This window comes from Phaseolus vulgaris, chromosome 2 (assembly GCF_051622355.1).
Source record: "Phaseolus vulgaris cultivar YP4 chromosome 2, ASM5162235v1, whole genome shotgun sequence".
NCBI lineage: Eukaryota > Viridiplantae > Streptophyta > Magnoliopsida > Fabales > Fabaceae > Phaseolus > Phaseolus vulgaris.
This window is the reverse complement of record NC_143499.1, coordinates 33004294-33021813: the sequence shown is the minus strand read 5'-3', so window position 1 is coordinate 33021813 and position 17520 is coordinate 33004294. Positions and strand designations below refer to the sequence as shown.

Genomic DNA, 17520 nt, shown 5'->3' with positions numbered 1-17520 from the left:
TAAACTTCATAACTTAAAAATAAAAAACTCCATAAAAGTTACATGTCATGTGATAAAAGTTAGGTATATTAGAAGAGTTTGATTTAATTATGATGAGAAAAATAATCAATTTAGATGGATCAACTTACAATTAAATAATTAAATTTGAAGTATCATGTTGTTAGTTAGAATTATTTTGATGACAATTGCTGATCTTGTGATGGGATAACGGTTATAGAAAAATTGATAGCAATAGTGTCAAATGTTTGAGAGAGATTAGATGGTCAATGTTTCACAAAATTCTCTTAAAATTTAGGTAGTTAAATATAACACCATAATACCTCACCTTGTTGTCATTTTATATTATATACACGGTAAACATTTTGAATTTAAACTTGAAAATTCTCATGATAACGGTCAAGTTTTGAAATTTTCAAAATTAAAGAAAATCGTTGGTATTTTATGGTATGGTGCTTATTAAAATGGAAGTAAGTTTTAGTTTCTAGAAAAAGTATATACGAATGTTTGGTTGGTCTCAAATATCAGTACATATATAGTTCAAATTTTTAGACATATCAAGAGACACACAAGTGTTTTATGTTTATCCAGAAAAAACAATGTTACCGACATGATTGTTATATGAGAGTTGTTTGATCTTCACGGCATGCATAATGTTGAAGTTGCGTCTCATCTCCAATGCCAAAAGGCACACGACAACATTGGTTATGATATTGAGACTTCAAGTCGTGCAACTTGCTTACGGTGATTGGAATTTTGGCCCAATGTGGTCTCAACTCTTTGTGCGTTCAAAGGGATTATGGCGACGAAGTCAATGGAACAAAAATTACTTAAACTTCGATCCGTACAAAGTAGGAAATGGTTTGGAATTTGTATTGCCTTTTCCATACCTTCTAGAGTATTAATAAATACTTATATTGAAAAGAAAAAAAAAGGTAATTAAGTTAGAGAAGGGAGAAAGGTCTACGTGATAAAGGGTCGCAATCATTCCATGACATGTAATTTGGAACATAGTAACGAGGTCTTTGGGAAGAAAAATAGACCAATTCCACAGCCAAACCTTCATTTCTAGAAGTTATATAGTTATAGACCTTCCTAAAAAATAAAGAGGAACAAAAATTACCACAAAGGTTTTGTTACTGTGAAAATTTTAATAAATTCAAACACATTCTTTAGTTAAGACTAAGAAATAAAGTTATCTAAATTGTTAGTTTAGTCCCAATATTTTTATCTAAATTGTATTCATCTTGTTAAACTTGTTGCAATTCATGTATTATATGTTTTATGTTGAATTATTTCATGGTGGTTTTGTCGTTAATAAAAGGGTATTGATAGATTGAGAAGATAGTTAATTTATAAACAATATTTTTCCCAAGTCTTTAAGTAATATAAAACTTTTCACGTATCAAAAACATGTTTATCATTTACTTTAAGGGGTTGAAATTAACAATTCCTCTATTATTATTACGCATGTAATTGTTAATTAAATTTATATATTTTTACATGAAGTACATAATATATATGGTGTAAGTCTCAAGAGACAAGACTTTGAGATTTATTCTTTCCTCTCATTTCTTCTCCTTCAAGTGTCCCTCATGAATGGTTTTATAAAAAAGTCTTCTAACAAAAAACTTATTTGTTCAAAAATGAATTTTTAGATTACATCATCTCTTTTTTTGTGAGGTCAAACATCTAACAATGGAAAAGAAAAAAATGTTCTTAAAGGATCCTACACAATGCAACTTATCAACATATTTTTTTTTAAGGATAACCATACAAACAGAGAAGTAAAGAGTGGTTAGATTTTTTAACTCATCAAATTAATATATAAATTAATTTTTTTTATATGTAAATTAATATGTATGATGATATAAAAAATGATAATTAGGTTCATGTCACTACAAAGAATAATATCTACACATATCCGCACTTTTTCCTACATATACTAATTAGGTGTAAGCAAAAAAAAAAACAAACAAACGTGTACTGTAATATCCAAAAGTTTCTAATTTTTTTTTTTAACTTATTAATATTAATAATCAAGTCTACTCTCTATCTTTTTAACATTGATTTATTGAAGATACATATCATATACGGTTTATAAATCAAATAGTCCAATACAAAACATTATAAATAAGTTTTTTATAATAAAGTAAGGTACACTTTTATCAGTTTTACATTGCTCAATTTCTAATACTTGATCTTTGGAAAACTTTCTACAAATTTATTTCCGATTGGATACTAAGAAGCTGAAGCATCAAAAAATGAAAAAACTAAAAAGCTGAGACACCAAAAAAGAACTATACCAAACACAAGAGGAACAATTGACATCTACCATAATTATTATTACTGTCAATCTTATATATTCTCTAAACCCACTTTATCTATAAGTACATAACCTAATTTATAAATTGATATCTAATTAACTATTAATATTTTAACTATTCACTTTAGAATCTAAATATTGATTTTAGAATATAAAGTAATTGATAGAAATTTATATTGATTTTAGAATATAAAGTAATTGATAGAAAGTTTTTATTTTAAAACGTTCATCACATGCAAGTTTGTTTATTAATGATCCAAATAAGCTGTGTTTAAATATTTTCTTTAAGGAAACAAGTCAAAAATATTTAAAAAAAATGTTTATATGTTCCTGCCTTCTAGACCAATCACTCTTAAAGAAACATTTAAATTTGTTTAATGATTAGAAATTTGTCTGCAAAACCTTGAAACTACATTCAATAAGAATTAATCCATTAAAAACCTTCAGTCAAGTTTAACATCTTGAAAACTGTAACCTCACCTATCTACCGGTTGAATTCGTGGTGAGACACCATTGGTTATTTGCACCCAATGATTTTAGATATGCACCTAAATAACTTTTGAAATTCTAGAATTGACCCTTATTCTAAACTTGAAACCTTAGAATTAAAAAACATATTTTAGAAAAAAAAAAAAAGATTTTTGTGTTTCGACAATAAAATTTTATTATAAAATTGAAAAACCAAAACCTCATTTAAAAAAATAATAATTCAAGAATATAAAAAATACATTTTAAAAAAAATCCATAGTATTTTTTTAAACATATTGAAAAAAAAAGGATTCTGAAAAATTACAGAAAACATTTTGATCATTTTACCTTAGTGATTGGGTTCAAGTGAGTGCAGGAAGCAATTGTTCTAAGATTATTTCCAAACCTGTGATAAAAGATAAAAAAGAACTTACATAACTTAACAAGAGTCTAACCCTTATTTCCATTCTCCTCTCCCACTCTTCTCTCTCACATGTTCTTTCTTCTGAATTCATGCCCACTAACTCATCGTGCTCATAAATAAAGTGGATTGAGTTGATCAATCAAATAACCAACCCATAATAATCTGGACGAGAATGAATAACCCGTTTTGCCACGTATAATATTAACACCTAACTAAAGTGCTAAAACTCTTTTTCGTTGCCTACAAACCAGTGCTATTGTTAACAACTATAAAAACCGATTGGGTATTCACTCGATCGTGTTCATAGATCACTGGTTAAATCACTGAACCATTACTAATTGGGGGCGGGGTGAGCAATAGAATAGGATGCTGTGGGGGTGAGTTTAATTCTGTGGGGGGATGGACAACTAAGAACGTATAAAGGGGAAAAGGTGTAACCGGTCTCTAGTGTAAAAAGTAATTTAAAGTTTTAGATTAAAATTAGGATGAGAGTATTATATGAGGCTGTTCAAGGATTAACAAACGCGTGATTTGTTTGTTATGTGTGTTGTTATCTGTAATGTGTTCATTTAGTCGTAATAATGTGACATTGTCTTAGCTAAAGGCTAGGAAAGGGTATCCATATGTGCAGGTTGTGTAGGATTGGAAGGATGAGAACGTGAAGTGATTATGGAGGATATGAATGTGGATGGCTACAGATTTTTCATACCTTGGACAAGAATACTTCCAATGAAATGGAGGAATAAACGAAGAAGGAATTGAATATCAATGAGCTAGTGACAAAAAGACTATGTAGAACTATGCTGCAAGGAACTTGGAGGTAGAGTGAAGAAATGGATAACTTTGAATGAGCCATGGACTTACAACATCAAGGGTTATGCAGTAGGGACAAAGGCCCCAGGTGTGATTCTGGACTGAATGATAAAGATAATGCAATAATGCTGTAAACTATATGACAAGGGATGTTAATACAACTAAAATAGAAGTTGTTTTCAACACTCTCTCAAGTGGAGTTTTTGCAGGTTTTGGGAGAATAACAACATTCATAGATTTTGTAGGGCACCACCATACTTAATTGATTTCTAATTGTATAGGAAGGGGGCAGGCTGTTCTGCATAAATTTCTATGGAACAAAAAATAGGATGAGCAGAGCCATATGTGATTTAGTTTGGGTGCTTGTTATGGAAATAGATAAAAAGTTGTAATCTGTTTATTCTGTTTGTTTGAAGTTAGATCTTGTATAAGGGTTGAGACACCTCTAAAGTGTTTCATTTATTTAATTCATTAATTGCTGATAAAAAAACAAAAAACTGAACCATTACTAATACTTGAACTATGTTGTATTATAAGCGAAACTGATACAACCATCAATATTCCAAGTGACATCAAAGGAATACTTGTTGAACACAACCCTAATTTCGTATACCTTTCAATCAACCAATACATTCACAACCTTTTCATGATTTTTTTAATATATAAATCACTTTTACTTTTTCAAACAACAAAATGTTTATTTTTCAATAGATGCTATTTATTTTAAAAAAAAGTGAAGAAAGGGGACTTGGAATAAGCTGCCATTATGGCAAGGCCAGGTGTATTATCATTTTCGTCCAACTTTTCTTAAGATGTAAAGAGACCTCTAAAATGGAAAATTAGATGGAAGTATCATGTAAACTTTTTTTGTGAAGGTTGACATGGAGAAAGACATTGTTTATATTTAATTGTTTACAAAACTAGTTGTTGGCGGCCAAGCCAAAAAGAGACGTAGAGTGATCAACTTTGCCACAAAAGCGAAAATATCCATGAAATCCAAGCCTTCTTGTTGTGTATACCCCTTAGTGAATAATCTTGCCTTGTATCTCTCTATGGAGCCATCAAACTTGTGCTTGATTTTGTAGACTCATATGCAACCAATAATTGTCTTTCCAGGTGGTAAGGTAGTGATGGTCCAAGTTATGTTTTGCTCAAGGGCATGCAATTCATCTCTCATAGCTTGCACCTAACAAAATTGTTTGGAAGTTTCCTCATAGTTTTTGGGTTCAATATGTGAAGAGATAGATAAACTAGTATGTTTAAAATCAAAGGATAAAGCATTATATGAAATAAAAGACTATATTGGATATTTAGTACTCACAATATTATGTAAACTTGAAGTTTGATAGTCTTATAAATATGATGGGAGGCGTCTATTGCGGGTAGACTGTTGTTGAGGAATAGAATTACCCTCATCACTGAGAACAATGTCCACTTCATCATAAATAATGTTACATTGTTTAGTTTCATAAATAAGAATATATAATTTTGTTCATAATTTTTAAAAACGGGTAAAGATAAATTGTTGGAACTCTCATGAATATTAGTATTCTATTGATATGGAAAACGATGTTCATAAAATATTACATGTCTTGAGACCTTAATTTTATTGTTTTTAAGGTTAAGAAAACATACCCTTTTATATGAGATTGAAAACCAAGAAAAATCACAGAAACAACACGACTATTAAACTTGTTTCTATATGCAATAAGAGTATTAGAATAATATAAACATTAAAAAACACGTAAGATAGGAAGATCACAATGTTTTCCATAAAGCTTTTCATGAGGAGACAAATTCTTTAAGAGAGGAGTGAGTATTCAATTTATGAGAAAAATAGCTTGTTGATCGACGAAACTCCAAAACAGTGAAGGTAAAATAGTTTAAAACAATAAAACACAAGTCACTTTAAAAAGATGTTGTTTCCTTTCAACTATATCATTATGTTCAGGTGTCTCAACACAAGTCCTTTGATGTACTATACCTTTTGATGAAAAGAAATTATTCATATCAAATTTTAAACCATTGTCAGTTCTGATAGTTCTAATAGTAGTATTGAAATTATTTTCAACATATGCAATAAAACCAGTAATGTGATTTTGAGCTTTAGATTTTTCAATCATAGGAAAAAGCAAAGTAAAATGTGATTAATAATCAATAATAGTCAAGAAAAATCTATAACCATGCATAAAAGCTGATGACTTTTTACAGGAAGTGCACCGCGTTGTCAGAAGTAATAATGTGTCACTAAGGATGAATATCGAATCCACAAGGAACAATTGAATAATCAAGTAAAATATTCACTAAATATAAAAAAAAAATAGAAGTTTGTTGAGAATTGTTATGATGACAATGATTAATAAGAAAACAAATCAAAGAGTTTGTTGCTTCAAATGGGAAAATAGGGATTGAGTTTCATCTTTCTCACTCTTTTGTATTTTGATTAGCATGACAATATTGTTCCCTTTGATTGATATTGATGCCTGTATAAAAATTATTTATATCGATTCCTCACATATAAAATTATTAAGATGCTTCCTAAATATCGATTCCTCACATATTCATAAAAACAACTTATCGTTAAGATTAAACGTTGATGGCAATTAACATATCAAGTCTATTCCTAACACTTAAATATGTTAAGTATTATCGTTTATGTCAAAACCCTAAAAATACTTTCCAGTCAAATTTAAGATTCTAGATTATGTAAACCAAGCATTTAGAAGAAAAAGAATAATATCAATAATCAATCAATAAAAAAAATATTATATTTAGATATCACCTCAATACATAAAATTTTGAACAAATTACTCCCAATCCCAAATGGTAGAATTAGTACATATGATGACTATTACACGTAGGGAGAGCATGAAAAGAAGATCCAAAATGTTTCTCCTTGACGACTGCCTCCTCTAATGTTTCTCACACCTCTTATTCTCCCAATTGGGTTATAAGTCACTCAATGGTGTTTTCCTCTCAATCTTGCACACTAGGGTTGTGCCTCAAGCCCCCTATTTAACCTAATTTTCATGGGCTTAAGTGGACTCTCGCTCAAGCGAGATTTACTTGCTTGAGCGAGTGAAAGGTTGAACTAGCCCAATGTCTTTGGTGCTATCTCGCTCAAGTGAGATATGGCTCGCTTGAGCGAGCTCCCCTGGTGGTGAAATGACTATTTTGCGTGTTTGGGCAACTTTGGTGAGTGCTAGTGTACTCCAACCTTCCATAGAATCTTGAAATTAACACGAATTTGGGAATAAATCGCTCTTATTCAAATAAAAATAAAAAAACATGTAAAAAGGTATAAATTCATAAGTTAGGGGTTCTTTTATACTTATTTTAGCAATTAATACTATTAAGTGCCTATATTTTAATATGAAATATTACTGAAATTAGACGTTTATCAGAAGTCATAGAATAAGGATCTAGATATCCATATGTAACAATTCAAAATATTTGGTAGTGTGAGCATTATTGATATGAAAATGAAGTTTCCTTTGCTTTGCTTTATGACAAGTATCACAAACATAAGATTTTTTAGTAGTAATATAAGGGTATTGAGATATCAAAATATTTAATCTTTCATTTAAAAGATGTCTTGGTCTATAGTGCCACAAACTTGTGTTCTTAGATTACAGTTGTAAGTAGAAACTTTTGTTTGAATAAGAGTTTGACAACTAGTAAATGAATTAAAAACATACAATCCAACATTTATATAAACTAAATCAATCTGCTTGTTTGTTTAGACATCATGTATAACACAGTCAGTGGACGAAAAAATCAACTTGTAGTTAAAAGCATAAGTGAACTTAGATGTAGAAAAAAGACTAAAAGAAAACTATGGAACATAAAACACATTAGTAAGATAAAATTTATACATAAAATGTGTAGTTCCAGAGTCATAAGCAGAAATAGTGTGACCATTAGGTAGACTTTTAAAAACTGGTTTAATGCAATGGTAGGAAGAAAATTTAGATAAGGAAATGCATACTTGATTTGTAGCACTAGAATCCAAAATCCAAAGGTGTTTAATGGTTTCTAAATTTCCAAAGGAAAAGATATTACCAGTTGGAGAAAGGTCGGAAACATGTTTTGTTGACTTGATAGAGAAAGAACCAACTTGGTTGACTTGAGCTTGATTAAGTTTATAGTTGTTGATGATCTGCTTGAAGATATATGAGAGAATATGATATTGTTGTGGCGTTATGCGGATATCTCCAATCTCATGATCTATTTTGACTTTTCTTAGTGAAGTTTTCATCAACAGTAGTAACATTGTTAATCTGAGAGGGTTTGCTACCATAAAGCTTGTGACTCGGAGGATAGTTGTGTTTCTTATAACATGAATCTATCGTGTGGATATTTTTACCACAGTAAACTCAAACTTTTCTATTTCCATTATTCTTGAAATTTTTATTATGTTGACCCGAAACCAATTTTTTGATAACAAGTGGATTCAACATGACCATTTTTTCCACAAAAAGAACAAGTGACAAAGACAACATTTTTATTTACATTAAGATTGACAATGTTAATGTTAACAATCAAGAGATTACTAATCATCTAGCGTTCTTGCTATGCCACAAAAGAAAAAATATTTGTTATAAGAGGGATAAGTTCCATAAAAAGCACATGTGATCTAATGTTGTTATATTGATCATTTAGGCCACAAAGAACAAGTACATTTGATTTGATAGGAACACATATGGTCAAGTTTAAAGTTCTCAAGCTCATCCCAAATAATTCGTAACTTGGTAAAGTATTCTGTAACAGATAGATCACCTTGATTCAGATTAGACGCTTCCATTTGTAAGTCTGAAATACGAGATAGGTCCCCTTGAGAGTATCTTGCTTTCAGATCATTCCAAATGTCAAGTGTCATATCCATCCATATTAAGCTTTGTCTTATAGGGAGAGAGACCGAGTGGACCAACCAAGAAACCACCATATTCTTGCAGCGACTCCAGCCTGAGAAAGAAGGACCAAACTTTTTTGGTGGAGAAGTGGTACCAAGAATGAATTCAATCTTGTTTTACTCACTCAACTAACAATTTTGCTCAAAGAGTGATAGTTCATCGCATAAAGAACAAACAAAACGAAAGGAGTGGTTGTATTCTCATTAGGATGAAGATAGATGAGGCTTTGTAAAAATGCAAGTAAATATAAATAATTTTTTAAAAAAATATTTAGAATTGTTTTGTCCGGTTGACTTAGGTCAGGAACCGGTGGTGGATGCTTCCTTATTCTGTCTTTGCCGTCACTATCACTTAGAAACTCCTGAAATTCTCCAACAGAGGGTGCTCCACCTCTATATTACACTCTGATGATCAAATCAGTGAGAGCACTTATATATTATACTGTAGTGTAAAAAGTGTAAAATCAACTTACTTGGTGGTTAGGGTCTCGGGGCCCTTTTATAGTGTCATCCAATATCCATAACTGAGTTTCTTACTTGTTAAGATTCTTCCTTATATTTCAGAAGTACATCTGTTGCAGAGTATCGTATCTGACTGAGAGTATTCTTTTCTAACCAACTCAAAACGAATGATATCTTCCCTTGACGTTTGGATCATATTTAATTTTACTAAAAGTGAGAGGTGGACGCTCTTTTTAGAAACACTGGATCTTATTACGTTTGGGCCAATATTTAAAGTTACAAAATGCTCACCAGATACTTGCTTATTGATGGGCCAAGGGCCAATCGTTTAGACTAATGTGTCTAGCATGTTCTGGTCAGTTCGTTGATCGAACAAGCCAAACAAACCGAATGGGACAAGAATTACAAGAGATTGGAGAATATTAGGTAATATTTATTGTTGAAAAATAATATTTTATTTTAATTAAGGAATGCATGTTTTTATTTTAATTTGAACGTATAGTCCCCTCTTTTAATGATATTTATCTTTGAAAAAGAGTGAAGGATTATTTGTTCTCTAATATAAAATTGTTGTAAAGTTAGTTTGGCACACGCCTTGTATATTGGTAACCACAACACATAAAGTAGTTTTCCTTTCATTCATTTCATTACGGTTTTGCATCAAGATTTCAAATTACAAATTCAAGATTTCCTTAAGGTTACATTAAAATTATGATCATGAATTAAGAGTTCTTTCAAATGCATATTCAAAAATAATTTATGGTTAATATATTCAGAAAACTCTATTTTGAGCATCTTTACTTCATACAATTTTTTTTTTAAAAATGTTCATCACATTGACCTTGCAACTTTGTTTATTAATGATCCAAATAAGCAGTGTTTAAATATTTTCTTTAAGGAAACAGTGTCAACATATTTAAAAAAATGTTTATCTGTCCCTCCCTTCTAGACCCACCACTCTTAAAGAGACATTTAAATTTGTTTAATGATTAAAAAATTGTCTGCAAAACCTTGAAACTACATTCAATAAGAATTAATCCATTAGAAACCTTCAGTCAAGTTTAACATCTTGAAACAAGTGTAACCAGTGCTCAAACCAAAATACAAACACACAATAAATTAACGAGATATTAATATAGCATATTCTTAACACGATGTAATATATACTCTTTTTTCCTCTTTAACTATACACATTTATTTTATAATTAGAATGAAAATATCTTGCTTTGTTTATTAAAATAACAATTAATTTATCAATTCGAAATTATCTATTTCCTCCATGTATAGAGTTACCCTTTAATCGACATCACTCGTTTGTTCAAATGATTAAATCTAGAGTAAGAAAATATTACACCACATCAAAATTATTAAAGAAGTTTTTAATATCAACAAGAAAAATTAAATAAATATGAATTATTTTAAAGATGACCCAATCCTCATACAGAACATTAACTCATCTCTTGAGAACAAAACAAAAATCAAAGACACCTTTTTTTTTATCAACAATAAAAAATAAATAAATGGGGACCACTTCAGGGGTGGTCCAACCCTTTTACAAGAACACATAGAATCTAACTCCTAACTTGACATCCAAAATCGTCGGACAAAGGACCAACCAAACCAAGCGCTAACTAGCTTTACCGAATCAGCCGTATACATGTCAAAGGATCCATAACCCAACAGGGGTAGGAAAAGTAAACTTCGCGGGACTTTGCAGCAATCCAAGACCATACCTTTACTTGCGCAGAGGCAAAAACTTCTAACACATCTAATAGAATCAAAGACACCTAATACTGCAAGGAACACAACAGTCAACATCTAACCAAACAACTAAGAAAAAATCAACACTCAAAAACACCACTAAATCAGATATATACAAATCAGAAGATCAAGACACCAATCAAAATAAGAAAAATAAGCTAAACACATTTATGTTAATTTATTTATATTCCTTGTTTCCTTTAGTATACACTTTTATACTATTAATAAACAAAAAAAAATTGTTTGTTTGTCCGTTAAAATACGTAATTATTCATCCCTCAAATCTGTGTGTATTTGCAAGTGGAGGTGTGACTTTGAAGTATTCGTCAGTCTATGTGTGAAAATGACCATGTTACTTACTTTTGTTTTATAAATTGAACTAAAATGTGTTTTCACAGTATAAATATATTTTACAGTATCCTTTAATTATAAATTATAATATTACTTTTTAATAATCAAATCTAAAAAGTTTTAGTTAGATGGATATAAAAATCTTGATGCTTAAAATCATGAAAAATTGTGACCCACTCCTGATAATAGCATTTTATTTGGGCTGTGTAGTGGTATTCCTTTTTCAAGTGGGCCTGATTCATAAACCAGAGGAAAAGCACAAGATCAAAGATTTGGTCCCATATAAAAAAGCAAATGAAAATAAAACACAGAAGAAGCAAAGAATAGAGGTACACTGCTGCAGCAACAAAGCTTCCAAAATGGCATTAATTCCTGAGTGGTCCATTCTCTGTAAAAGCTGAGATCTTATATACACCTATTCTATGAAAAACTCATTACAAAGGGTCATTTCGTCCCAACAATTATAAACTATGAACTTGAAAGGAAAGAAAACAACGTGGCAGCTTAAAAGGCCAATGAAACATATTTTAATCCTCATGAAACTTACATCTGAATTCATCAATTATAATTAAGCAAGTGACTCTTGTGATGATCTCAGATGGGTTATCATTGCATGTTAACAGCACAGAAAAGTACAGGTTTAACTTCTCTAGGCAAGACTTTAAGTAAAATAAGGAAGTCCTCATTTATAAGTGAGTAAGGTCACACAAAAGCTATGATAGATTTACACTAATCTTGGAATAAAAACTTCCTCCCACCTTAAACTAATTAAATATATAATGAAACAGCAAAACAACAAATTTGCCGTCTCATTTGACTAACTAAAAATGGAATGTTGGCAGAATAAGACAGCACTGCCGCATTACTTTCCATTAATTATTGATTAACCAAATCATGCTGCTTGCCTTCTAAGCATAGACAAACAGAAGATTATGGTAATTAAATGATGTTTAATAATAATAGATAAACACCACAATAGACAATATGCATTTTCAATGCCATCTTGTAATATTCCAAAAGCGTATTATATGCTTCTAATCAACTATCCTTCTAGTTCCTTTTTTGTACCAAGATAATTGCTTGTAATAAGGTTTTAAGAAGTTAGGAAGATGAGACCAAACAAAGCAGATGGAATGGATTAATGTCCTTGTCAAATGTGATTAATGGGTCTAATCCTTTTCTTTCTTTCTTAGGAGATAACTTACCCAGGACCACTTGCACACCCATAAAAGAGAAATTAATGGGAAGATTAGATTTTAGAACTTTGCTCGTGCAATGTTTCACCAGACGCATCTACAGCGTTATCTCCAAGATAAAATCTTGTAGTGGTAGGAGATCTCCATAAATGAATAAGGACAAAATTGCAGATAGGTTCCATTTCAACCCCAGAATTGATAAAGGTCGTGAAATTGGCCAAACAAATATGGGCATTTTGGAAGGTGGAAATTTCAAAGAATAGTAGATGCACAATAAATAATATCTACGTTCTGACAGTTAAATCACTTAAAATATATACCTGCTCTTTATAAAGGAGAAAACGTGACAGCAATAAGAGCTATCAGGAGGAGGGTGAGACATGTCCTGGTGGTGATACAAACATCATCTATGAACATAAACACAGTAATATGACATTTTAATAGAAACCAAGACAACCTTGAATTTTCCTATAGTCTTAACTTTCTTCAAAAAGAAAAATAAAACCAAAAGGATGGTAATAAACAATAATGATCATCGCGAAATTTGCTTCCAGCTCCATTCCCGTCTAACTAAGTTTCTTGACAAAAGAAAGGAAGCTAAGATGACAACCCATTAAGAGAAACATGAACATTGCGACATCCATCATCTTCTTCATTCATGTGAATGTCATTGTTGTTGTTGCTATTTGGATTGTAGGGGTTGTTGATATCACTGTCAAAACCACCTCCACCACTGGTATTATTGCCGTCATCATGATCCCCAACACTTTGAGAAGAATTTGCATTTGCGTTTGGATTTGCATTTTCCCCTTGATCCAATCTTCTCCTAAGAGTGTTCTTGTTGTTGTGCATCCACACCTTGAATACCCCTCTAGAGACCCCAATGTCATTGCAGAATTGCTGGACCAATCCATCATCCCCTTTCTGCATTCTCCACCCCAGTTTCTCAGAGAAGCTATGCATCTTCTCCTTCTGCTCTTTGCTGAACTTGGTCCTGTACCTCTTCTTCGGGTTCTCGCTCTTCAACATCACGCTCGAAAAGGTGAGGCCTCTGTGGTGGTGATGTTCATCGGAGGGTGTAGAATAGCCAGTGCCGAGGGCTAAAAGCATGTGGGGTGCTGAAGCGTGGTACGGCGGCACGTGGGAGAGTGGAGGAGGTGAGGGGCTTGACATTGGGCTCGGACTGTGACTCGGGCTCGAACTCAAGCTCGGACTCGTGCTTTGGCTCATGGCTCGCTGAGAGATTGGTGCTGGTGCTGAAGGCGTGTAGATGCAGCTTAGAAAAGTGGGGTTATTGTTGGCGGCGGCGGCGGTGTTGGTGCTGTGAATGTTGTAGTTGAGGTTGTTGTGTTCTTGAGGATCACGGCGGTGGAAGTTGCGGTGGCAGCCACACGCGGCGCACTTAAGGGAGCGAGGATCGGTGGGGTTGGTTGAGGAGGAAGGCATGAACTCGCCACAGCCATCGAGTGCATGGCCACCTAGGCTGGCGGCGTGGTTTTTGAGGCATTCTTTGTAGGTAACCACCATGGGCGGTGGTAGTGGCAGTGGAGCACCGATGGTGGTGGGGTGGCGCTTGGGTGTGCCGTTGGTGAAAGATAGAGACTTTGGGGTGGTATTGTTGGTGGGGTTGATGGGTGGTGTGATCCTAGTATCTGCATCCAAGGTTTGTACTGTGTGGGTACTGCTGGAGGTCAGGTCCATGTCCGTTGTGTCTTCAAGAATGATATAACAGGAGGGAGAGGTAGAGAGAGAGAGAGAGAGAGGAGATTAGGGTTTTTGACAAGCTTAAAGCATTCTGTTGAAAGGGTGAATTGTTGGGTTGAAAGGGGAAAGGAAGAAGAAAAAAACAAGTGATGGGGTTAATGGTGTGTGTAGAGGAAAGAGAGTGATGATGATGCAGGTAGAAATGGCGATGATGATGGTTATAATGAGAAGTGATGACAAAATCTGAGGTTTAAATGGGGTTGCGAGCAGAAAGAGGGATACAACAACACATTAGGGTCCAAAATCTCAACCACTAATGATTTGAGAAGAGAATAGAAACAAAACAATAAAAAGAAAAGATAAAATTTGCATAGTAGGTTTTGGTAGAAACAAAGGAGTTTATGAATGAAAGGTTTCAGATAATAGAGCTAGTATCTACTAGGGGTAGGGGAAATAGATGTAGATGTAGATGTAGATGTATTTCACCTTTATATATGTTTTAAACCAGTAAAGAATGTAGAATGTATTAACTGTTTGAATTGTTTTTGATAATCATGTAATTAAAATGGATCATGGATGATATGTAATAAGTATTTAAAAAGTTATAATAATAATGATATTTTATTCGGTGCATATAGAAATTAAATTGTCTTAAAATATTGAATAATATGCCAAATAGTGTGGTAAGTGAGTTATATGAAGGAGATGTGTTAGTTGGGGGTAATAAATTTGTCTGAAAATATTAGGCAAGAATATATTGGTTGAGGTGAGTGATTGAGAGAAGAGAGAAGATGAGAATTGAAGGGTGGTACGGAGATGGTGCATTGGAGGCACAGCTGGGCCAACTCACTCCCCTGCCCTGCAAATGCAAACACATCAATTCTGGTTTTCCTTTCATAAACTCACCACTTTCCTGCTCCTTCCCAACAAAACCTTACCTCATCTTTTCATATGCTCACGCAAATAACACTTTCACTTCCTTTCACACACACACATTTTCCAACTTTCCAACCACACATTCATCCATATTTTAACTTTAATCTTCCCAATTCCCTCAAATTCAACCCTACCAACCACTTTTCACAATTAATAATTCAATAATCACAATATCATTCTTTCACTCTCAAACTATCAAATAAATATAAATATTTATAATCACTGATAAATAAATTACAATAATATCTATTAACAAAAATAAATTTACATACAAAATAAAAAAAATGACGAATTAATATAATACAAAATTATGTGCACGTCAAACATGAAAAATAGAAATTGATATAAATAACCAAATTACAAGTTTTATAAAAAAATTGATAAAATCATTAATATCAATTTGTAATGTATATATATATATTGTTTATTTTAAAATATTGATATCAAATTTTAAAAAGTAAACAAAAATATTTTTTTAAATCATCTGTTCAAATCGGTTTATACCTTGTAAGTGAATTAATTTAAGTTTAACTAGTTATTTCGACATCAAGTTCTAGATATATAATTGTATTAATTTGTTTAGAAATTTTGTTACCATCGATAATAATCTTAACTAAAACATAATCTCATTCTTAAAAAAAGACGTGTAATTTGCAAAAAAAAATTGATAGCAGTGGAACTCATCTATACTATAAACCAAGAATATTCAGTGAAAAAAAAATGAGAAAAAAGAGTAACAAAATTGGTTTAGTTTAGATACATTTTCACAAATTACTTTACACCCTTATACCTTTGTTTCTAGTGAGGAAATGCAAATATTTATTATCCACAGATAAAACATGAAAAACGAAATTTTAATTAATAAAAAACACTAAAAATAAAATGTTTATACGTTTCAAATTTCTTCTCAATTGCGAAGAAAATTATATATATATTTATATAATTTATTTAATTATTTTTATTTTAAACTTAAATTATTATTACTTTTATTTAAAATAGAATTACAATTCAAATATAATAAATATAATTAAAATTATAAAAATAAAAAATTAATCATATTATATATATTAAATTATAAATATAAATAATAATAAATATATTTTTTAATAATAAAAAAATTATATAATAATTATATTAATTATAAAAAAATAAAGATAAAAATAATAATGTTATTTAATATACAAATAATTTTTTTTATCAAATATTTATAATTATAAATATTTAAATATTTTTTTTTATCAAATTTATATCATTTTTCATTTTTTCTAAAATTAACTTTAATACATTATCGAAATAATATTTTAATTAAAAATAATTATAATTTATAAACAAATAAATTAAATTAATTTTTTAACAATTTTTAAATATAAGGATAAATTTAAAAATTTACATTTCTATCAATTAAAAATATATAATTTCATTCACAAAATTTTCATCCTAATTTTTTATTCTATTTACTTTAATTCAAACCAACTCACTTTCTTCATACTTCAAAATAATCTCAAATCCGTATCTCAAATTCACTCTTAAACATTAAACAATTGAAGTTATTTTAAAATTATGACTTTTAAATGATTCAAAAAAAAATAAGCTGGAAAAAAATTGCCCACAAATATTTGCAGTGTGTGAATGAAGGTCATGTGATATATTTGATGATGAATTAGGAGCTGATTTCATAAGTTGTGCATTTCCCCCCTTCTTTTGGCCGACAATATGTAGAGGTGAAAGGGACTTGTTTGGAAATGTACCAACTTTGAATTCATAAGAAGAGCACACTATCTTATAATGCTCAGCTTTTGTCTCTGCCTTTCCAAACCTTAACAAAACTAATACCAGTTCTTCCCCATTTTGTTTCTTTTCTAACAAACCCTTTACGCCCTTAATCGATTATGGTCTGTTTGGCTACCATCCAAAAGCACGGTGGTGCGGTGAACAAAATCAATTAAAGACAGCGAGTTTCACAGAGTTAAATGTGCTTTTAATGTGCAAAGGTCGTAGAATGGCAAAACATGCCAGATACTATCATACACAAAGTCTCAAGTAGAAATTTACTTTGACAATTTGATTTTCAGAAAAGTACACTTTGACTTTTACAAATTTAAGTTTTCATTACGTTTTATAACTGTCATTGATTTAATAGTTTTACAAATAAATAATATAAAACTATATC

General features: G+C 31.1%; 1 protein-coding gene across 1 annotated transcript; it reads right to left on the bottom strand.

Moving 5' to 3' along the window:
• Nucleotides 1–13008: 13008 nt before the first annotated feature.
• Nucleotides 13009–14794, bottom strand: LOC137811543 (zinc-finger homeodomain protein 8). The gene has a single exon (XM_068613330.2). It carries the CDS (start codon nt 14409–14411, stop codon nt 13308–13310), a length of 1104 nt encoding a protein of 367 aa, XP_068469431.1. The 5' UTR covers nt 14412–14794; the 3' UTR covers nt 13009–13307.
• Nucleotides 14795–17520: the final 2726 nt, after the last annotated feature.